The following is a 23,758-nucleotide window of genomic DNA, read 5'->3' on the forward strand; positions in this document are numbered from 1 at the left end:
GGCCCTGCCTGTGGGGAGCGGGCCTGCACGCCCGCCACGCCGTCGGCTCTCCCCCGCGGGGTTCGGCGCTGGCACACGAGTCGCTGTGAGGCAGGTCCGGCCTCTGGGGACGAGGGGCAGCAGCAACGCCCGTCGCCTCACACACACTTCCGGCACGCTGGAGGCTGCAGCGACCGCTTTGCACCAGCAGAGCGCGCAGCCAGCTCGAGGGCCTCGTTTCCTTCCCGACGCATGCGCGGACTGTCCCCCCCCCCCCCCTTAGCCCGCAGACTCTCGGATGTCGCGAGGACGCAGTCGTGTTTTACGGCTGCTGCAAAGCGCGACTGCGGCGGCTGCCCAGGTAACGGGACTGGGGCGGCGGAGGGGGCGCGTCCCTGCCTTCATGCCGGTGCGGGGCGGGGGGAGGGCGGCGGCGGCCGGGCGGATGCAATCCGCTGCCACTGTTTGCGTGGCCCGGTCCCGAGCCGGCCCGTGCGGCCTGCCGAGAGCGAGGCTGGGGGGCGCTCGCGGCGAGCTGCTGAGCCTGCCCGCTGGTGTCGGGGGAGTCTGGGGTCTCGGACTCCAGCTGTGTCCTGGGCCGGGGGGTCCTGTGGTTCTAGGGGTGTGCACACAGACCTGCGCGTGCACACGCGCCAGCGCTCAGCGTTCCTTCCTAGCGCTTCGCTCCGCGTGGGGGGCAAGTTTTGGCGCGTGCCCTGAGGCACGTGCGGGTGTGCACCGCTAACTAAAGTACCGGGGAGAGAGCCGCGTTAGTCTGTTATCTTTGACAACGAGCAGTCCCGTGGCACCTTATAGACTGACATATTTTGGAGCATTAGCTTTCCTGGCCACAGGCGCACTTTGTCCGATGCACCATGAAGCGGGTCTTTGCCCATGAAAGCTTGTGCTCTGAAATACCTGTTAGTCTAGACAGGCCGTGTCTACACTAGCCCCAAACTTCGAAATGGCCATGCAAATGGCCATTCTGAAGTTTACTAATGAAGCGCTGAAATGCATATTCAGCGCTTCAGTAGCATGCGGGCGGCCGTGGCACTTCGAAATTGGAGGGGCTCGTCCCGACGGGGCTCCTTTTCAAAAGGACGCCGGCTACTTCAAAGTCCCCTTATTCCCATCTGCTCATAGGAATAAGGGGACTTTAAAGTAGCCGGGGTCCTTTTGAAAAGAAGCCCCGTCGGGAAGAGCCACGCGGTGGCGAGGCGCGTCAATTTCGAAGTACCGCGGCCGCCCAAATGCTAATGAAGCGTTGAATATGCATTTCAGCGCTTCATTAGTAAACTTCAGAATGGCCATTTGCGTGGCCATTTCGAAGTTTGGGGCTAGTGTAGACGTAGCCTATAAGGTGCCACAGGAATTCTTGTTGTTACTGCTAATTGAAAAAACATCTTGGCTGTGGGTGCTCTGCTAAGCAGCTGGGTGGCATCTGAATCTCTCCTGAGCAACACAAGCACCCAGCGTACAGGAAACATTGATCGTATTTAGCACTTACTATGCTCAGTATGCTTTTCAAAGGTGAATGAGTCCTCCGATTGTAGGATTTAAGACAAGAACAAACCACTAACTCATCTAGTCCAGGGGTGAGCAAACTTTTTTTTGTTGAATGCCACTTTACATCCCTGCAATTAGCAACCCCCCCCCCCCCCCCCCCGTCTAATGTAATCCAAACTGATAAATGTTGGTTATGTTTCTATGAGGAAAAAAAGACAAAAACAAAAAACCTTTAGGCACATGTAAGAAAATAAGGACGTAGAATGTTTTAAAAAAAAAAAAGTTTTTAAGTAGTATATAAATATGAATAGTCAGGTGTAAAGACAGTAACATTTTTTAAATGAGGTGGTTGAGCCAGAGACCCAGCAGGCAATCGTGCTGTACCCCCCATCCCAAAGGGGACTGCCCCACTTTGCACACCCCGATCTAGTCCAGTGCTTCTTAACCTTTGGTCCGCAGCCCCTAGGGCTCTGCAGACTGCATAAGATTTCCATTGTGAAAATGTTAAGGATCTGCATGAAAAAGGTTGAAAACTGCTAATTTAGTCTGACTCACCTGCCAGCACCCACAGGAAACCTTATGACCAACAGAGACCAAAGTATTACAACTCATATTGATTAGATTTTTGGGTACCACAGGCAGAGAATAAAGAGAGTGCTGCAATGTCAAGGATTGAGTGAGTCTGGCAAGGGACTACACCCACTATCTGCAGAGAAAAGTAGCATCCCTTAAGCCTAGTCATTGCCAGTCTGACCTGAGAGAAAATGTCCATATATGATGAATAGTAACAGATAGCTATCTTAGTCTGTATCTTAACAAAACAAAAAAAAGCAGTCATGTAGCACTTTAAAGACTAACAGTTTATTAGGTGATGAGCTTCGTGGAACAGACCCACTTTTTCAGATCTGGAGATAGTATGGTTCTGGAAAGTGGGTCTTCCCCATGAAAATTGATTACCTGCTAAGTTATTTTGTTAGTCTTTAAAGTGCTACATGACTGCTTTTTTGTTTTGTCCATATATGATAAGTTAAACCCTAACTGTGTGAACAAAAAACAGTCAACCAACCATTTAAGAGAGAGTGCTTAGTGCTACGTCAGATTTCTAGGCCTCCCTGTCCAGTGGCTAATCTCCCATGATGCTTCAGAAGAATGAGATTTTAAAAAACTCCAAAATCCTCTCTAAGAATCTTGGGGAGCCAGGGGATTGGAATTATTTAAAGCTGTTACAATAACACTGACATGCTTAAATTACCTAAAACATAGCAAATAGAAAGCAAAGATGGAATTAGAATTTGTCTACCCATCCTGAACTCTCACAGCTGTGACAACCAGACAAGGCCTTTACTTATGAAATCGGACACTACTGATAAGATTGTCAGACTAAAATCCAGTTTTTAAAGGAGATGAAATCCCTAATAGAGGAAAAAGCATGTGTTTCCTACCCAGCAGATTTCCTAGTTTATGCCAGCTCAGAAGTGACAGGTTGAGGTGGAGTCTCAGACTTTGATCCTCTAAATGGCAGTTACATTCTAACATTAGATTCAAACGTCAGTATTCAAACAGCCTATATTTAAAGCTCTGGTTTATGTTTGGTTGACTAACATCGCTGTTACTCTAAGCTCATCTTATGTAGACAGGGAACAGTATAAACTGTTTGGCTAGGGAAGGGCAGGATTGAAGAAGAGAAATGAACCTAATGTTATTCTGAACAGCACCATGTACAAGATAATCAGAGAATGTAATCACGGTATAAATGGTAACAGAGAAGTAGCCATATTAGTCTGTATTCTAACAAAACAACAGTCATGTAGCAATTTAAAGGCTAACAAAACGATATATTAGGTGATGAGCTTTCGTGGGACAGACCCACTTCATCAGATCTATAGCATTTCCAGTCCAGGCTCAGTTATAGAGCACACAGGTCCAAATAAAAAATTGCAATAAAAACTGACAACTCAAAGACATGGTACTGAAGGAATGGGGTGAGGCATGGGGAATTTTAAGTATAAATGGACATACTAATGTTTAGCTTCTCCTTAAATGTAGATTTTCCTCACAGAATGAATTGCTACTGCATTTCTGGTCAAATGGAAAGAAAAATAGAACATAAAAGAACAAAATGTTTTCTTCCCTATTAATCAGTCCTGATTTCTTGCCCCTGATTGTTGTATATCTGTTTTTTCTCTTTCTCCCTTTGTAGGCTCATAGGACTGGATGGGATCTTGAAAGGTCATCTAGTCCTGTTCCTTGCACTCATGGCAGGACCAGGTATTACCTAGACCGGTATTGCTTAAACTACGTTCTGCAGAACATTGGTGTTCAGTGAAAAACTCGCAGGTGTCCTGCAAGCTTTTTTTGGTAGCATACACTGTTGAGTTATATTTTCTGTTATTAAAAATGCATACAATGTTCATTGTGGTGATACCTGATTAAATTACTTCCAGTTCATTCAATCTTCTCTCATAGGTCATGTTTTGTAGACCTTCAGTTATTTTGCTCTTCTCTGGACTTTTTCCAGTTTGTTCACGTCTTTCCTGAAATGTGGCACCCAGAACTGGAAACAGTATTTCTGCTGAGGCCTGTTCAGAGAGTTGGGCAGAATAATTATTTCTGTGTCTTACAACACTGCTGCTAATACCTCCCAGAATCATGTTAGGTTTACTTGTGTGCTTGTTTGTTTTTTTGCAAGTGTCAATGGTTGACTCAGATTTAGCTTGAAGTGGTACATGACTGCTTATTTGTTTTGTTGGAATTCAGACGAACATGGCTACCTCTCTTTTCATATTTAGCTTGCGGTTCACTATGACCCCACAGATCCCTTTCCGCTATTCTCCTTTCTAGGCTATTGTTTCCAACTGTGTATGTGTGCAACAGATGATTCTTTCCTAAATGGAGTATGTTGCATTGCACCATATTGAGTCGCACTCTGTTTATTTCAGACCATTTTTCCAGATCATTGCAAAGCAAGAGCAACCCTCCCATTGTGATATTCTCCACAAGCTGTATAAGGCTACTCTCTATGCCAGTGTTTCCCAAACTGTGTTACGTGCGATGTGAATAGGTGTTCTGTGAAAATATTTTTATGCTGTGATATTTTTCCTTCTAAAATATTAAATATGAAAGTACATGTGTCTCAAAAATAGTAAGGTATTTGTAAAGTATTTAGATTGTAGGTATATTTCTATTTATAAAGCATTAGGTATATTTCTATTTATAAAGCATTTATAAGAGTATAATTATCACGTAACTCATGCTGAAACAATCTGAGTTGATTCAGATTGTTTTGGCACGAGTCTTGTTCAGAAAAATCACATTGTGTTGCACATGCTATGAGGCTCCAACTCTCCAGCACCAATCCTAATATTAAGCAGATTTGTGATCAAAAGATGCAAAAACGCTCTTCCCATTAAAAAAAAGCTCTTAAATGTTACCTATTTTTATTTTCCAGTAGTTTTCTGTAAAAATAACAAATTCATAAAAACACACTTAAAATATTTTTCAGTACCTAATTTGTTTTGCATTTTTTTCATGAAAAAAATTAAGCTTTAGGGAACAATATTTTGAACAATATTGTCCTTTCTATTTTTGTGCAAAAGAACAACACTGACCTTGCTTCTTTCAGCTGTTGCTTTGAGTTTATAGTTCATTTTTAATTTTTATACTGAATTATAGGGTTGCTGACCATCCTCCTTTTCAGAAGGACATTTGTTGCTCTTTCATATAATTTTCTCCTGTTGTTTTTGTTCTTTGTAAAATAAGACTTCTAAAAATGGAACTCTTTTAAATCAACTTTCAAGCATTATGTTAGGTAATTTTTTGGTTGAAACCCTCCCCACACCGACTAGCATGTATGTGTTCCGTCAGTAAATTCCAAGCCCAAAATTGTTCTGTGGCCAAATTAGTTTGGGAAACGCTGCTCTATGGCATTATCTAAATTATTTGTTATAATATTGAACAGAACCATATGTAGAAATGAGTCCTGTGTGACTCTACTCATTATGTTCTTCCAGCATGACTGTGAACTATTGTAGCCACTTTCTGGGAATGTAATTCCAACCTGTTCTGCACCCACCTTACAGTAGCTCCATCTAGGTTGCATTTCCCTTGTTTGTTTTGTGGCAGTCGTGTGAGACAGTATCAAAAGCTTTACCAAAGTCAAGATACACCATGTCTACCGGTTCTCCCCATAGAATCATAGAATTCTTGCGCTCGAAGGGACCTCAGGAGATCATCTAGTCCAGTCTCCTGCCTAAAGCAGGATCAACCCCAAGTAAATTGTCCCAGCCGTGACTGTCAAGCCGGGACTTATAAACCTCTAGGGATGGAGATTCCACCGCCTCTCCTGGTAATGCATTTCAGTGCTTCACCACCTTCCTGGTGAAATATTTTTCCCCAGTATCTAACCTACACCTTTCCCTCTGCAACTTCAGACCATTACTCCTTGTTCTGCCATCTGTCACCACTGAGAACAGTCTTTCTCCATCCTCTTTAGAGCCCCCTTTCAGGAAGTTGAATGCTGCTATCAAATCACCCCTCAGAAACTAAATAAGCCCAAATCTCTCAGCCTCTTGTAATGGGTCATGCACTCCAGCCTCTTAATCATTTTCGTGGCCCTCCACTGAACTCGCTCCAATGTGTCCACATCCCTTCTATACTGGGGGCCTTCATCACTATCAAAGCTACCTGTTTTGACAAGATCTATTCTTGACAAATCCATGCTGACTGTTACTTAGCACCTTATTATCTTCTAGATGTTTGCAAATTAATTGCTTAGTTGTTTGCTCCAATATCTTTCCTGGCGCAAAAGTTAAGCGGATGGGTCTGTAGTTTCTTGGGTTGTCCATAGTTCCCTTTTAACCCAGTGTATATGTTATAGTTAAATAGTTTAAAGAACAAAATGGTCTCAAAAGAAAAAAAGCGTTCCTCTTCCAAAATGATGAGTTTTATAGGTAGTTTCTTATTTCTTCCCTTTCAGTGGGTGATCATTCCTTATTAAACATGAAAGTTGCATTCTGATGGAATTCTCATTCCAGTATCTTTCCTACGTTTTGCTCATATAGTTTATCTGTAGTTTGAAGAGGTTTGTTGTTTTCACAAATATGACTGAAAAACCCACCTTTCTTACTGATTAGCACCCATTTCATGTGGATTTACTCTTAATTTGCATTGTTCCTTTTTTATTCTGTGACTACTTTGTTCTCCCAATTTACTCTAGTTTCTATTAGTTCAGTACTTTGTACCTTATTAAAATAAAATTTGTATGTGTTTTTTTACTTAAACTAAGTGACATACTTTGTTTTCTCACAGAATAGCAAAGAAGGGATATGCAATCTGAAAAAATGAAAAAGACTGAGCTGCTTTCAAATGCTAATCAAGTGAGCATTGAAGACTAATGCAGAGAATTAATAAGAATGTGGTTTTGGCTCTTCTTACTTTGACAAGCTCAGTGTTTCTTCTGTTCCAGTTGTACTATTATAAGTACTACTTATCTCCAAAGGTAAAAATAAATTCACTTTAAATACCTGAATTTGGTGAAAAAATATGTTTTAAAAATAGAACTTAATATGTTCAAAGAACATTACAAACATTAACTAATTATTATTCAAACCATCCTAGAGGGATTGTTTACTATTACTATAAAATTGATAGGGAGATATTAAATAAATTACCAAAGAGTAGTGAGTAGGTATCATAGAATGGATGAGATTAGAATGTTATTCCCAATCCTGAGCCCTGGCCATGCTGCCATCTGGACAGAGCCTTTATTTATGAAATCAGACATTGATCTAACAAAGTGCATTCTAGCCCACAAAAGCTTGGGCCCAAGTGGCACAGGACTCCTTATTGTTTAGACATTGGATTGAATTACCACAATTCCAGGTTCTTCTTCAAGTGATTTTTCATGCGCATTCCGGTGTAAGTTCATGTGCACATTCATGCTCAGTTGGTGGAAATTTTTCCCCTAGCTGGTAGCTGCCATTTCAGAGCAGTGCCCTGTGGAGTGGTGCCGTTATGGCGCCCAATATAGGTACTACCCACCTTGTCCCCTGCTCATTTCCTTGTTGCCGCTGTGTTGGTTGCTGGAACTCCCGACAGTCATGCGAGCATCTCTAATAGATAGCTGGTGCCTGTTAGGCCATAACCTGTTAATACTTTTCCTTAGGTGGTGGTTGTTTTCCATTGTTAGTAGTTAGAGTTAATCGTCGGGTTCTGAGTAGGATGGTTGTTTCCCACTTGAGATCTTGGCATTGGGGCATGCAAGGTTGCCAGTCTTTGTCTGTGTCGGCTGCAGAAGCGCATGCCAAGGAGTGATCCTCACTTGCCTTGTTTTGAAGTGTCTGGGCGAGAGCCATCAGTTGGGTCGCTGCTCGGTTTGCAAGGCCTTCAAGACAAGGACTCTGAAAGAGAGAGCTCAACTCCTCTAAGTGTTGTTAATGGAGGTAGCTCTTCAACTAGAGACGTCCCAGACTGCAGGGCCAAACACGTTCTCCTTGATGTGTAGTGCACTGGCACCGAGCTCAGCCATGGTGTTGATGAAGAACAAAGTGGGGTCTAGCACTAAGGTCAAGGGCCAGTAGCCCAGCCTCCTTGGAGGCACAAGCCCCAGTACTTGGTGCCTCACAAAAAGAAATGGTACTACAGGGGTCATTCTCCGCCTGCTCCTAAACCCAGGGAGACTTCTCAGGAGGCTTCGGGGACGCACACAAAGGGCAGGCCCTGGATGGTCAGGCTTCCATGCTGGTCCAGAGGTCTCACCCTCGCTCCCCAGTACAGTTACCTTTGACACCAGAAGCGTTCCATGCAATGCAGAACCTCCTTCAGGTAACGGTGCCCTTCTCTTCCTCAAGGAGGAATCCCTCTCTGAGGCAGGTGCCTTGTTGTCCCCACTCTCAGGGCAAGCCCTCCATCCTTCATTTGCCAAACCTTCAACAGTCTCGGCCTCTTGGTAAACAAGGCAAAGTCGATGCTCATCCTCGCTCAGTGAATAGAGTTTGTGGGGGCTCTCCTGGACTCTGTGTTCATCAGGGCCTCCCTGGCAGACAGCAGGTTTCAGGCTATGGCCAGCATCATAAACAACTTGACCAGGTTCCCCGCCATGATGCCCAGGTGTTGCATGAGGCTCCTGGGACACATGGCGGCTTGTATATTCATGGTGCAACATGCCAGACTTCATTTGAGTCCCCTCCAATTGTGGCTTGCCTCGGTATAACGCCCTGTGTGGGATAATACTGACAAATCAGTGACATTGTTGCAGTGGGTGTTGCTGACCCTGCCTCGGTAGCTGGACTCTTGGACAGTGTGTGTGGAGGTGCCCTTCAGGCCTCCCCAGTCTTCCCTGTCTCTGGTAACCAATATGACAGATTTGGGCTTTAGGACGTATCTGGGGGAGTGCTGTACTCAGGCTCTCTGAAGTACTTCGGATCTCAATCTTCACGTGAATGTAAGGGTGCTCAGGGAGATCAGGTTGGCATGCAAGGTGTTTCAGGGCAGCCTAGCAGGGCATTGTGTGTCAGTGAGCACAGACAACATGACAGCAATGTATTACATCAATAGATGGGGGGTGCGCACTCCTCTCCCCTGTGTCACAAGGTCTTCAGGCTATGGGAGTTTTGCATTCATCATGAAATTCTCTTGCAGGCCCACTGCTTACTCAGGGTCCACAATACTGTAGTGGACCACCTCAGCAGGTCCTTCATGAACCACAAGGGGTCCATTCATCTGTGTGTGCTGCAATCAGTTTTCCGAGTATGGAGCTATCCCCAGGTGGACCTGTTTGCCGTGCACCTTAATTCAAAGCACCAGATATTTTGCTCTTACTGGAACTGGAGGCTGGGGGCAGGTGCGTTCGTTGTGTCCTGGATGAGCCCTCTGCCATATGCATTTCCTCCCGTTCCCCTCATCCACAAGGTTATTCATCTGATGAAGCAGGTCTTTGCCCATGAAAGCTTACGCTCCTATAAATCTGTTAGTCTGTAAGGTGCCACAGGACTTGTTATTTTTTGTGGATATAGACTAGTACCTCTACCCCTCCTGATACTTGCCACCCTGTATGGCGTTCCGCAAGGATGAGGTTAGATTGAGATCCCATTTGGCCTTACTGACAAAATTGGATTCCTCTTTCCACGTCAATCACGATATCTCACTCTGTTTTTACCCCAAACCTCATGCTATCCCGAGGGACCAGAGTTTACATACCTTAGATGTCCACAGAGCTTTATCTTTCTATTTGGACAGAACCAAACCATTCAGGAAGCTCTTTGTGGCTGTGACGGACAGGATGAAGGACCTCCCAGTTTCTTCCCAGAGGCTTTTCTCCTGGATAGTGGCTTGTGTTATGGAATGCTACGAGCCAGCAGGGATCCCCACTGTTCCGATCAGGGGTCACTCTAAAAGAGTGCAGGTCTCCTCAACAGCATTCCTAGCCCATGTTCCTATTCAGGACATCTGGAGGGTTGCCACCTGGTCTTCCATACATACGTTTGCAGTCCGTAACATGATCACACAGTATGCTAGAGAGGATGCTGTTGTAGACAGGGCTGTACTACAGTCATTCCAGGGCTCGGACCCCGCCTACTGACATAGGTTACGTTCACCTACATTGGAATGCATGTGAACAATCCCTCAAAGAAGAAAAGATGGTTTCTGCCATAACTGGTGTTCTTTGAGATGTGTTGTCTATGAACATTCCAAACTCTTCCCACCTTTCCCCACTGTTGGAGTAGCTATCAAGAAGGAACTGAACAGGGGGCAGATCGAGTGATGGCTATATTGGGTGCCATAACAGCACCACTCCGACCCTCGGGCTACGAGCTAGGGGAGAAATTTCTGGCAATTCAGCATGTGCACTTACGTTGGCATGGGAACGAACAACACATCTCGAAGAATGCCAGTTACAGAAGTGAGTAACTGTCTTTTTTGCTGTATCTTTGAACTGTCTGGTACAGCTAAAGGTTTTTTAAAGTGCACGCCCCTTGACTTATTCCAGACTGAAGTATGATTTTGTGTTGAAACCCAAGACAAACTGAGCCTTGGAAATTTTTGTAAGGTTGTTTAGGGAAGAAAAAACCAGAATGCAGTTTCTTCAGCAGATGTGTTATAAATAAAAGAAGCTACTGTTTCTTCAGAATCAGTTGCCTTTAACCTGTCTGTGGGGTTCTGTTGTAAAGCTTTCTAGATAGCACGTGTAAATTCCAGTCATTATGTTCTGATTGAGCCACAAGAAGCACGTGAGGCTAAATGTACTCTTTCCATAATGGGAAATGAAGGCAATAATTGGCTTAGATGCTGCTAGAAGTGAAATCATGCCCTCATGAGGATTGAATGAGTTATCTTTAGATATCAATTCTCACAGTGCAAGAACGGAAGCCAACAGTATGTCTTCCTTTCCTCCGCCTTTAGAAGGAGAGTCTGTTATCTAATTTCCCATCTTAGTTCATTTGGTGGTGGGGGCTCTTTTTTAGTCTGTAGTGTTGGTACTAGATGACATTACAGACTGGCTTCTTCATGTGCTGTCTGCAGCAAGGCTGTGAATTAGAAATCATTGTCCACTAGGTAGCCAGGAATATTATCTTATGACACAAATATTTTTCTTCTCAAACTTATCCATTAAGGGTCAAGTCTATGACAAGCTGCACTGCTAATCCTAATGTATGACTTTTCCCAATGTTCTGGGGTTACAGGCATTATTTTAGCTTCCTTTTTCAAGAATATTGATTTAAATCAACAAATATGAACCCTTGATTTAAAAAAAGAATTGTAATTGTGCTTTGCATTTGTACATTTATTTTCCTAAAGAAAGATTGATTTTAGTTGATTAAAGTTGATTTAGTTGATCAAACATTGGCCGCAAATAAATGTAGTCTTTTAACTGCATATGGTGCTAATTTTTGTTAACCAGATAGTTGCACAATATTTATGCCACATTTATTTGAGCAAGTGTAGTGTGCTCAACTGAAAAGAAGTCATTTAGGTTCTTAATATTTATATGTTTATGTTAGCAAATGGTGAGTGGTGCAGTTTTATTTGCTAGATTAATTTTTTTACTTGGGCTATGCATCAGGACCTAGTTGCATGGATATTCAAATTCAATTTAAAATGCAGAAAGCCAGCCTTTCCAATTTTACTACTTGGATGCAAAAGAAAAAAAAATGCCAAAACCTATTTTGCCTTTAAAACGAACCAACTCATTACATGAAGGAAGTATCTGGAGTTAATGAACTGAGCTTACTGTTCCTGGTTAAGGCTAAGATTTTGTCACAGATATTCTTAGTAGAAGTTATGGACAGGTAACAGGCAATAAAGAAGAATTCATGGAAGTCCTTGACTTGTCCGTTATCTTAACTAAAAGTATCCCTGACAAAGCAGGAGCTTAGCTGTGGAGTCCTTGTGCTGCCTGCAGAGGCTGGGCAGCTGCAGCAGCAGCTCTGAGCAGAGGGGGGCCCTGCTGTCCTTGGTGGCAAGGAGCTGGAGCACTGCCACCCGTGGCAGCTTAGAGCCTCATGGTTCGGCAGCACATGATGTCTGATAGCTCCCATGCTGGCTTGAAGCTTCAGGGTCTCCTTCCCCCCTCCACAGTGGCTGGTAGTTATAGAGGGGGAGCCCTCAGCTGCTGAGAGCACACTGTGACCAGGAGCTGTGGAGGAACCTCTGGCAGCTGGGAGCTGCTGCCTGCGATGTCTGGAAGCTATGGGGGATGCCTCTGTAACCCACACTGACAGCATGTCACTGCAGCCTCCAGCCAACAGGCCCAAATTAATGGAGGTTGTTGGAAGTCATGGATGAAAAATTTCTGGGTACCATATCTTCATTTAGAACTAGTAGATATCATCATCTCACCTTGTTTTTGATCAGACATTGAAAAAGCAAGAATGTTTTTCCTTTTCTAGCTTCCGGTTGTGTTTTTAACATTGAATGCATTGAACTTGCTGAACAAACTGAAATGGAAGAAGTGTCCTTGCTGCAGCTTCAGAGGAGGCTAAAACTGCCAAAAGCTAGTTTAGCACTTCAGCACAAACTGATTTTTACGTCCCTGATCAGTGACTTCCTCCAGTTCCGTAGTTTGACTTCCTTTAATACGTTGGCACCATATGTACCGCTTAATATTATTTTTGTGTTTAATTTGTCATTTTAATAGATCATAATAAGTTTTTTGTGATTTTAATAGATTACAATAAGTTTAGTCCTACAAAAACTTTGCCAATTCAAAATGTAACTTTAAATACGTTTTTAACAAACTTATATTTAATTAACATTTTAAAAAATTGGATTTTAATTTAAAAACATCCAGTTGTTTTGGTTTTGCTTTAAACTTATTTCTATCCACCCTGTATTTTTTTTCTTTTACTAATTGGCCTATTGACTTGGAAACAAGACTAGATCCAACAATCCTTGCATTATCCTTCTAAAATGAAAATTAATGAATATTACCAGGCATGCTTTTTATGCCATTGTAATATATACGTGACTTAAAATTGCAATCTTTGAAATGTAGAGTGTTTGTGAAAAAATACATCCAATTTTCTTTTATAAATCTAAACAAAACCACCATTTGGGACATGTTAGCTTTCAAAATATCTTTTCCTCTTGTTCTTGCTAGAATGGAGCTGTTTTTTCAAAACTTAAAGGGAGCCAGTCAGGACAAGATGGCACACAATGGGTATGTACAATGCTACTTATTTATACAGCTTTCCCTGTATCAATGAAGTCTTTCAGAACTGTGAAATATGAGTCCACTTCTGCTTCAAGTTCAGTCATTGGGAGTTTTGTTGGTTTAAATGGAAACCACCTTGATCTTACCACCCTGAAGACGAGCATTAAAGGGGATTTCTGAGTGCTCACCTGTCTCAGGATCAGGCCTTGTGTGTTGTGCACATAGGCCTCGCTTCCGTTATGCTCCCATTTCTACAGGAGAATTTAGCCACTGTGGTGGTGTCATCAGTAGAACAAGTGGTTTAGATAATGAAAGGGAAGAATAATTTGCCTTATAAAAGCAGCACGTACATGTTCGATAAGCAACATGCAATCTAACCTAAATACAAATGGGCCAAGATACTAACACAGAAACTAGAAATCTTTAATTTTCTCTTTTTAAAAAGTGAATTTAAAGCCTGTGAAAGGCATCAGATTTACAGATTTGAACACTGAAGTCCCATTTATCCCTAAAATACACTTGGGCGCCTTAGTGGGAGTGCGGTGTATGCTTCTCCAAATCTCCTCTTCCCTATCTGTAATGTACTGGCTTCAAAGCCTAATGAATCCTATTCAGTCAGAACTGTTTAAATTGTTCGTTCAGCTCTGTTTGAGGCTTGATGTAAACGGTACTTCAGGGCTCAGAACAAAGTCATTTTCCATGTCTGTTCCATCCATGGCCCCTTTTGCTGAGACAATCAGCACAGGTTACAGTTAGGGTCAATTGTGACAATTTCATGATGTAAACTTCTCTCTAGTCAGACTTGGACTGAAGCCACGTATTCATTTCTGTGAGCCGGCCAATGATATTTTATCGTTTGTGCACAGACATTTGGTAATAACTTTTTTATGGATTATACTAGCATTTAATTAGGAGAAGAAAGCTGAAGAACTAGAAGGTTCCTTACCATTGAATTCCACTCTGTAACATAAAGATTGATCAGATTAAATAGGCATTGAAAGGCCTTGCACTCCACTTCTCTGGATGACTTTTTGAACCGTAACTGGTTCAGTTTGGTAACTTGTTAGTTAACACAGAAAAAAATACAGATCTTACTGGTGCCATTATTAAAATAATTAATGGTCATACCAAATTATCCACCTTTTTAGAAGTAGTTTTACTTCTATATACTTATAAGTATATACTATATACATACTAAAACTATATACTATAGTTTTACTTCTGCAGCGTATATGTTGCAGTACAGTAAGGCTCTCAGCTTTTGGGAAAAATGAATATTCAAAAAGAGGTGATAGCAAGTGTGGAATTATGCACTTATTTGCATTTAGACTTTTGTCCAGAATCTGTGCTGTTGCTGGTTAAATTTTGTAATCGTTTTCACCCTTCAAAAATCTGGTAAAAAACATCTGCTGCCAGCCTACCTTACAGCATAATATACGTGTACCACATGATGCCTTTGACAGGTGAGCAAAGTTACAAAACGTTTGAAGATGTTGGTTGAAATTCTCTATTTTTGAAAGGCAGATGTTGAGCTTTGGTTGTGATTTTGGGGTCCTTGGAGATTCTTTTGTGTTATACTCAAGGCACTTTTCCATCTCTCAGGAAAAATTTTTCAGGACTTGGGTTTGTCTTTCTTTCTTTTTTTTTTTTTAATTTGCAAAAGTGCTGAATCCTGCCTTTCTGTCCTTCCAAATTAAATATCGAAACTCTTTGGTTATTAGAATTCCACCTTATTGAATAAACTGCAGCTGGGATAAAATCACCAGCTAATTTTTTTTTACTGGCAGGTAGTGACATCACATGGTATTGTGCACTCTTCCAGTTGTTTAATCTGTTTTGCTTGCTGTCACTCTAGTTCCCTCTTAACATAGGTTATGCTGATTTGTAAAGCTCTTCACAAAGAAGGGGCACAGTTAATTTTCTGAGCTACTGCTCCTTCCTGGTTGGAGGCAGTGCTGCTGGTCTTATTACAACTTCAAGATATGTTTTGGTTGGTTGATATTTTTAGGATTTAATCCTGTAAACTGCTGAGCTCTGCTGACAGAAACTCTGCCAAAATTGTCATACTTCGCCTTGCTATTTGTTTGGCACCTGCTGAGGAAAATGGGTTGTGAACAAATCTCTGTGTCTGCATTGAACACCACACTGGTGTGATTGTGGACAAAAGGGGATGCTGTAAGGGGGAGAATGCATTGCCTGTGCCCTTTGGTATAAATACCATCCTGTGCTTGCTAAGGATGTGCATAGCAACCATTTTAAAATGTTTAGTTACTCCCAGCCAGGAGTACAGTAAACCCTCGATTTTACAAGCCCTGATTTAGTGAATTTGAGGAACAATGGACAACCCTGTTGTTCCCGAAGTCGGCGAGGCAGACGGCACTTGCGTATGTGCCCCACTCCTGATGGGAAGAGCGCTTGGCAGCTCCTCCAGGCCATTTCTTCTAGCCAGCTACTGAGTGCATTGTGACACGTACTGGACATGATGTTCTCTCTGGCTCAATTACCTGCAGGCACAGCTCCCTTGTAAGATTTTATTTTACTTCTGTTAGATGATTAGTAACAAAGCAGAATACAGAACTTATGCTAATTAGACACAGTGCATGACCCAAAGAAAACCATAGCTTGACATTGAAATGCCAAGTTCAGTTTGCAGGGCTGATAGTTGAAAGCAGGGTCAAAGTCCCTTAACCGAACACATTTGATCTAGAATTATCAAGCTACGGTAAACATGCTGCAATGCCAGTTGTACAGGTACTTTTCAGAGTAGAAATACTCATTAAGCCTTTGCATGTAATTGATTTAATCCATCTTGCCATGTTGTATTAGGTTAACTTATAATTGCTCTTGCAGTATGCTACGTTGCTGTAAATGTTTGTTGATTTTTCATTTTGCATGGAGATGTGGATTTATTCAATTGAATGCCTGTGTATGAGTTAAGCAAACAAATCACCATCCTAGAGACTGGGATCCTTTGACTTCAAGCATCTAGTTCTTACAAGTGCTTTTTTATACTTAATAACATCAGAGTGCTCTAGTCCAAACAAAGAAAGCACTGCAAACATGCTTGCCTGAACAATGCACCTTTTGTATATACCAGAAACTATAAAACATCCTTGATACTGGATTGATGCCATGAATTGTGCATTTCCACTTAATGTAGTGACTAAATGTCCTAGTTTGCCTTGGATGGTTTTGAAATCTACCTGCTAATTCCTCGTCCTCAAAAATGAATATGCAAAAATTCCTGATTGGATTTTTGTCCCTCAAAAGACGAAAACCACTATGAGAGAGTGTTGTTATGAGCATGTTTTATGAGCTGAGATAATTTCATTCAGTCTCATTGGTTTCACCATTTGTAAAATAAGAATATGTTTATTTCTCTCAAGTTGATTGGAATTAGTTAATATGCGCACAGTGCTTTGAAGACCTAAAGTGAGGAATACATGCTAATTATTATTATTATTATGTCATATACTGTCTACTAGCATAATAATAAACTCCTCTTCCTCCCAGATTTTAGTGACCATCTTGTAAGATGACTGGCTCAGATGATTATAAACCTGGGATTTTTAAAAGTAATTCTGTAAAGAATTTAATTCTAATTCATACGGATATCACTATTGCTGCTTTCAGGAATACTATATATTTTTGTTAACTTATTTCCTAAGTGGAAAAGGCCAGTAAATTTCTCTCAACCCACAATTTACTCTTCTTTTTGCTGCCATTGTCTTCTAGAGATCATCTCAAAAGCTAGTCTGACTCCACTTTTTCCAGTAGAGGGCACTGCTGTATAGTGAGAACTGCCTTGGCCAGAAACACAACACCAAATGTGAGATTAGGGTTCATAAAAATATATGGACTCTCATAAGGACAGCATCACATATGCATTATTTCACATAAACTGAAGAGTTTTGGTCTTAAATGTGTGTCGTGGGGGAGCCCTGTTCTTTTGTGTACACACATTCACTGTATAAACTCCTTTGGAGCTCTAAGGGTTGGTGCGTAATTCCACTTTCTAGCTCTATTGCTGAAGTCTTATTGAGAGAGCTCATTTTCTACTGGATTCATAATTTTGAAATGTTAACTCTTTTCATATTTATATGGTGATGTGCTTCCTATTTTTTGTTCTTCCAAACAGCACGTGATTAAGAAATTCCTTGGTTTAGTGTCCACTCACAATGTACCAGTGTACCTCATTGATCCTTCAGTTCTGGGTTTAATTCATAAAGACTTTGAACAGCTCAGCAGCTCTTCTGCTGGCATGAGCCCGGAATGCAAGTATTTCTGTGCTTCACGGGACTTCACTACATTTGCACTGCTGGACAAAACATGGAGACATGAAGTAAGGTTTTCTCCTTTTTCATTTTTGTCTGCTGTGATTCACCCAGCCATTACAGCATTAATGATGAAACAGAACACACATAGTTAAACATTTGCAGGTTTAACATTTGTGGTGTGGACCTGGTCTAAAGATGGTGTTGCACCAAGAGCACCTAGATATTTTTTTTAAAGAAACCTCTTGAGGTAAAGGGCAGTCATGTGCCTTAAACAGAGTGTTAATGAGTCACATGATGGGGAGGTCCACTGGGAGAGACTAGCCTCTGTCAGCACTGGTGAGGCAGCTCAGATAAAATGTTTTAAAAGCTGTTTCAGTGAATTGAAAATCCATCAGGTAAGCCAAAGATGGTAGATCCAAGGCCCACAATGTACAAAGATTGAGGAGAGATGAGGCCAACTTTCAAAAGGCAGAGAGAGAACTGTTATGGAGGGGGGGAAAAAAATAGCAACTTACATTCAGATAGCCGTAGAAAATTTTGAGTAGTATTCAGTGCAGAGCTGTTCGTGTGCATTTATGATTGTTTCATAATGTACAGCAGCCAGATACTGACGTATGTTTTTTGTCATTTATTTTTTATTATGAAGTTTTAATTGAACTCTTTATGACAAACAAACAAGAAAACAAAACAAAAAAAAAACCCCACCAGTACCACATTTTCTGTTGTTTTCCCACCGTCATTGAGTGTCCAGGCCTTGCTTCTCATGGGTTTGTACAGCTTGGGTTTTTTTGTTTTTGCTTTTTTTTTTTTTTTTAAAAAAAACCCTTTGTCTCTAACGAGTTTGATCTCGTGTTGTGCCTTGGCCTTTCTAATGTTGTCTCTACCTACTTGTGTATATGTTCACCTTTTGTGAATAGACTTTGTTTTTGTAGGACTCTCTTTAATTTTTCGATCACTGAAGCTCTCCTACTTAAGCCAGGAAGGTCTCTTGCCATACTTCCTGTCTTTCCTACGCATTGGGATAGTTCGCATTTGTGCCTGTGTTAGCGTAGCCTGCTCTCTTTAGCTGGTTTTCTCCTAAGACTTGCCTTGCATAAGATCTTATCTACCATCTTCCTGAGATTGCGAAAGTCTGCCTTCTTGAAATCCTTCGTCTTTATTTGGCTATATTCCCTCTACCCTGCCTTAGATTCACGAGTGCTGCCTTGTGGTGATCACTTTCACGCAAGCTTCCTTCCACTTCCAAATTCTCATCCAGTTCCTCCCATTTGTCAAAATCAAATCTAGAACAGCCTCTCCCTTGGTAGCTTTCTTCATCTTCTGAAATAAAAATTATGTCCAATACAGTCAGAGAACTTGTTGGATAATACGTGCCTGGTTGTGGTGTTTTCCCAAATGAAGTCCTCCATCACTACCAAGCCGTATGCTGGTGGGAGCTTGGTGCATTTTAACCTACCTCTTCAAGAGGCGGTACAGATTTCAACAGGAGAAGCCCTCCTGTCAGCCCTCCTGTGCTGTATGTGCGGGGGCTAGGTCAGTATAACTGTGTCACTTGGGGCTCTGGATTTTCACACCTCTGACATGATTATATTGAAGTGGGTAATGTAGACCTGGCCTTAAATGTTCACGTAGGCAAGCCTAGATAGTGGAAGTGGTCTCAGATCCCAGTTTGTGTTGTCCAGTCACAGTGCTTTCACCAAAAGAGGAAGATCATCCTGTGGTTTCATTGTGCATTACAAAACTGAGAGAAAGGGGGACATTGAAGCATTTTTTTTTAAGTCTGTTTATTTTGGAATTGTTGTAATTAAGGTAGGTGAAGTGAAAGCAAGTAAAAAAATGAAATATGGATAGGCATTTACCACCATTTTAAGGTTTAGGAGAAATTCTGAATAGGTAGGGCCTGATTCTAATCTAAGTTGTGTGTTGTAAATCAGTCGTAACATAAGTGCATGAAAAAATGACCCTTGGTGTTGAAGGTTTGGTTTTGGTCTCCTCACAATAAGCTTTATTTCTCTGATGTTTAGATGAGCTTGTTTAGAGCTGCTGAAAAAATGGGGTTCCAGTGGCTAAGGATACAGAGCAAAGACCCCCGTTTGGAAGGGATGGATGACCTCTCAGGAACTGAAATTCCTCTCCACTACATCTTCAAACTGGCAGCTCATGCCATCCACCTGGTGGTCTTTTATGAGCGCAGTGGTAACTATGTCTGGCATGGCCCATTGCGGCTGAAGCAACACACTGACAGAAAGTTCGTGCCTTTCCGAAAGCTGCACTTTGGCCGCTACCCTGGAGCTTACAACAAGTAAGTTAAAAATGAAAGGGGACAATGAGGATTTAAGGGTACTTTAGCATGTTAAATGCTGCCCATCTTGTCTTAAAATCAGCATTTTGCAGTTCTAATGGGCAGTTATAAAACCCATATTATGTGTTCACTAAGATTCAGGTGAATCAGAAGTTTAAGGTGACAGCCAATTATATTAACTAGTAAAACAAGTATTTTTCCCAATTTACAGATGGAGAAGTTGAGACACAGAGAGGTTAAGTGGCTTAATGTGGGCATGAGAGATCCAGTAATGGGCTGACCCCAACATTGATCTGTGGTAGGATATTTTGATTTCCAAAGAGATATATCATCACATCTTTGTCAGCAGAAAATTGAATATCTCTGCTTTTCAGCTTACATCTGAAATATATTGAAGTAAATATACATTAGGCAAGATGGAAATTGTCTTTTTAGCAGCATCTGTTAAAGATGTATAACTTCTTTCCAGATGTTTTGATTGTGCTACAGAGCCAAAACTTCATATCTGACACACTCAGCACTGGAAAAAGGAGAGGATACATTTTCAGCAAAGGTCTGTGTAATAGTATCTAGTGACTAGCGTGGAAGGATATTGGAGAAAGGTCTCATTTATGCTGTGTCAGAAGTGCATTTGAACCCATTTTATCAAACACCTCCCCCATATTTGCACATGCAAGTAAAGGAACTAGTGCTTTGAAAGCCTGGTAACCTCAAAAATGACCGACTGGAATATTACCAAAATGCCTCCCCCCAAAAAAGTAAAATTTTGAATGAGCACAAGCAACAGAACGGGAGTTATTTGATTCTGCACCATGGAAAGCAGTGGAAGTGTTGCCATTTACTTCAATGGAACCGGGATCAAGAGTGCTTTTATGTTCCACACACTTCACAAATGTTAATCCTCACAATGCCCCATCAGGTAGGAAGTATTAATATCCTCACTGTACAAATAGGGAGGCTGAAGGAGCAAGGTTAATGAATTGCCTGTCAGATGTGCAAAGTCTGTTAGGTCTGGAATGAATTATTAGCTTCCAGTCTTGTGCCTCTCTTCCATTTTCAAAGCTTCTGTAAGTGACTGAAATAGGAACGTGGCATGAAAGTGCCTCCTCTACTAAAATTGGTCAAAACCATGTGGCCTGGCTCTGAACTTTCCCAGAATTCTGCAGGGGGATCAGATCTGGAGTTTTGGGGATTTTTTTTTGAGAGAGAACTGACTTAACGTTTTCCCGTCCGTGAATGTTTTTTCTTTTAATTATTATAGGGGCCTGATTCAAAGAGCTTCTTTTATCCACTTGAGTGGCTTTGAATCAGGCCCAGTAAACATGGTAAAATAGTAATATTAGGAATATTTGTAAGCTGATAATAAGTGAAGATTAGAAAGCTGAGTATGGGGGTGGTGGAGGACAATCCAGAGAGTGACATCCCTGGGACAGCCCTTTGGGAAATTGATAAAGAGCTCAGTAATGGTTGTCTGGAACTCGTGCAACTCATCTCTTTGCGTCTCAGTTTCTCTTTCTATCTTTCCTCTGGTTTTGCCAGCCCTGAGCAAGATGTCCTTTGGTGTTGTAAGCTCACGCTTCTAAGTCACTGCTTTCACTTATGCAGTGTTTCAGTAGCATAAGAAAAACGGCAAATCTACATGCTTGTTGCAGTCTTAGGGAAGCAAGATGCATACAGCCTGACTGTGTGAATAATATGCTTGCACCGGACTTGAAATTGTCATAAGAATCAGAACAGAAACAAACTCTTCTAGGTTTTTATTTTAAAGGTAGGTGGGAATGCACTGATTAATCTTTGTTAAAAGTTACTGAGTTACTAAACTTCCCTGGCTTAAGCATTTAGAATACAGGGCATTAAGGGTCAAATGGCATTCAACATTTCAGTTGCCATGAAGGCTTAAAGTATTAAGTTATAAAACAAGATTTTCAAAAGAGGGACTAATATTAGACTCCTAAATCCATATTAGGCAACTGAATAATGGCTTGGTTTTTCAAAGGTCCTAAACATCCAGCAGCTGCCAATGAACTCGATGCAAGCTGCTGATTACTTGACACATTTGAAAAATAAGGTAATTTATTCAGTTGTCTAAATTCAGATGTAGGAGTCAATATTAGCCCTTGCTTTGAAAACCTTTGCCTAGGAGAAGAGTTTGTAGATTTTGTTGTACCTGAGAAGTTCTGGTTTTGTGTAATCAGTTCTAATACATTTGGATATACATTAGGAGCTGCTCAAGTGCTCAACATGTTTTAGACCTTCATAATCCAGGCCAGCTATAGGAGGTGGAAATTGATTTGTCATAATGTGTCCTTGGCCAGGATAACATAATGTCTTTCTTTCACCGCAGGCCAGAACTACTATCACTTTCCATTGATGACTTAAAAGTTCAGATTCCAAAAAATCCATCCCAATTTCTAGAGGAGATGTCACACTCTAAGTTCCTCGAATGTAGGTACAGAGAAGCTCGGGCTTTCTTTCAGGTGAGTGGTAATCAGATAGTGCTTCTGCTGCAATATAAAGTAGATTTTCACTCTCAGGCTCCTGTCTTGTACTTGCACATATGTGGTTGAGTTGAAAGGATCTTAAAGTTAAACACTTGCATGAGTGCGACATTGGGGCTTTTGTACTCAGAAAATTAACTCTTTTTTAAAAAATATTGAGAGCATAGCTAGAATTTTTTTCTGTGAACAGCTAAAGATATTTCATCTGTTCTGGAAGAATTTGCCTCTGCATTTGCAAGTATATGATAAATGATTATGTGTAAATTTGCACACACTTTAAAACCCCATTAATGTTTCAGAGTTGTATCAAGCAGCCTTATTGTAAATGAGTCAGACCCTGAATATCTTTGTGTTTAAGTTTTACCATGTAGCATTTCTAAGCACAGAGTCCCAATTTTCCAGTAACTTTTAATTTTGATCGCTTGTAGGATTGATGAAGCATTACAGCACGTTTGCACTTTTTATGCTTAAATTTGAGAGCACGTTCATTCTGAGTCACCCTTTTCAAAGGCTTGTAACTTCTGAAATGATTGGGCTGATCTTTTTAAAGTGCAAAGAAATAAAGGGGGGAAAAAAAGGTTTTGTGTTTTGGAAAATTAGTACCAGAGTTATCCCCCTGAGAGAAAGACAGCTTTTGTTATTAAGATGCTTTTTAGTGCTCTGATTACGTGAAAAATGTGCTGCTGATCTTAAACGACTGTGCCTCATCTGAAATTAGTGTAAACTTGTAACTTCAGTACACAGTTTTAATATTTGGTGGTGCCAAACAAATTGCTAAAATTGTGCTAAACATAGCCACAGTGAGCCCAATTCGGTTTGTATCCATAAGAATTTTGTAATTGACTCTCATGAGAGCAAGCTCAGGCTCAGTGTGTGTTGTTATTGAAAAATGTAAATATTGCAGAAGTTTAATCACAGCATTTACATATTTTGTTTCTTTAATGTGTGTTCATCTTTTTCTGATTTCGCTGTGGATCATTCAAGTAGTATGTTAATACTGAATTTTTTTTTTTTTTTTTTTTACAATTCATCACTTTGGAAAAGGTAACAAAAAATGGTTCATTGTATAGACATTTAAATTGCGCTTACTTCACTGTGTGTCTTGTGGACAGTGTCCAGAGACTAGTCAAAGTCTTGGAAAAAAAAATTCCCCCAAATCTCCCCCAGCCCCACCCTTTTTTTTAAATAAAAATTAAAGTGCACTTATTAAAGTAGTTTAATTTTCCTTCACACTTCAGCTGTATCCTGATGATGCCTCTCTTGATGCAGTGGAGTTCAGAAAAAAAGCAAAAACATTGCTGCATTTGGCTGCCCTGACTTTAAATAACTTAGGAGTTAAATTCTGGCTGAGCAGTGGAACGTGCCTTGGTAAAGTATTTGAGCTTATATTGTTTTGCTTTTCAAACCCATTGAAGCGCCTTTCAAAATGTGAAGCATTTAATCCTGTTTAGTTCCAGTGCTGGTGGCTGAGGTTGACATCTGAATACACCAGGTTAGTAGGTGTGTGAAGCAGGAATCCAGTATATTGACACGGTTCAAATAAGTT

The 23,758-nt window shown here is 41.1% G+C and overlaps 1 protein-coding gene across 5 annotated transcripts in view; it reads left to right on the top strand.

Annotated features, from left to right (window-relative positions):
* Positions 1–283: 283 nt before the first annotated feature.
* The window catches only part of FKTN (fukutin), a 35,809-nt gene continuing 12,334 nt past the window's right edge, over positions 284–23,758 (top strand). For 2 of the 5 annotated variants that reach the window (XM_074994617.1, XM_074994622.1), the window contains exons 1-8: positions 284–340; positions 3,686–3,753; positions 6,793–6,982; positions 13,082–13,141; positions 17,274–17,477; positions 19,437–19,714; positions 22,059–22,191; positions 23,451–23,580. In XM_074994617.1, coding sequence (XP_074850718.1) covers positions 6,878–6,982; positions 13,082–13,141; positions 17,274–17,477; positions 19,437–19,714; positions 22,059–22,191; positions 23,451–23,580 — 910 coding nt within the window. In that variant the 5' untranslated portion in view covers positions 284–340; positions 3,686–3,753; positions 6,793–6,877. Of the gene's footprint in view, positions 341–3,685; positions 3,754–6,792; positions 6,983–13,081; positions 13,142–17,273; positions 17,478–19,436; positions 19,715–22,058; positions 22,192–23,450; positions 23,581–23,758 lie in introns of those variants that run through there. The other 3 variants (XM_074994619.1, XM_074994620.1, XM_074994618.1) reach the window with 3 other exon arrangements.

This window comes from Carettochelys insculpta, chromosome 5 (assembly GCF_033958435.1).
Source record: "Carettochelys insculpta isolate YL-2023 chromosome 5, ASM3395843v1, whole genome shotgun sequence".
In the NCBI taxonomy this organism is placed as follows: domain Eukaryota; kingdom Metazoa; phylum Chordata; order Testudines; family Carettochelyidae; genus Carettochelys; species Carettochelys insculpta.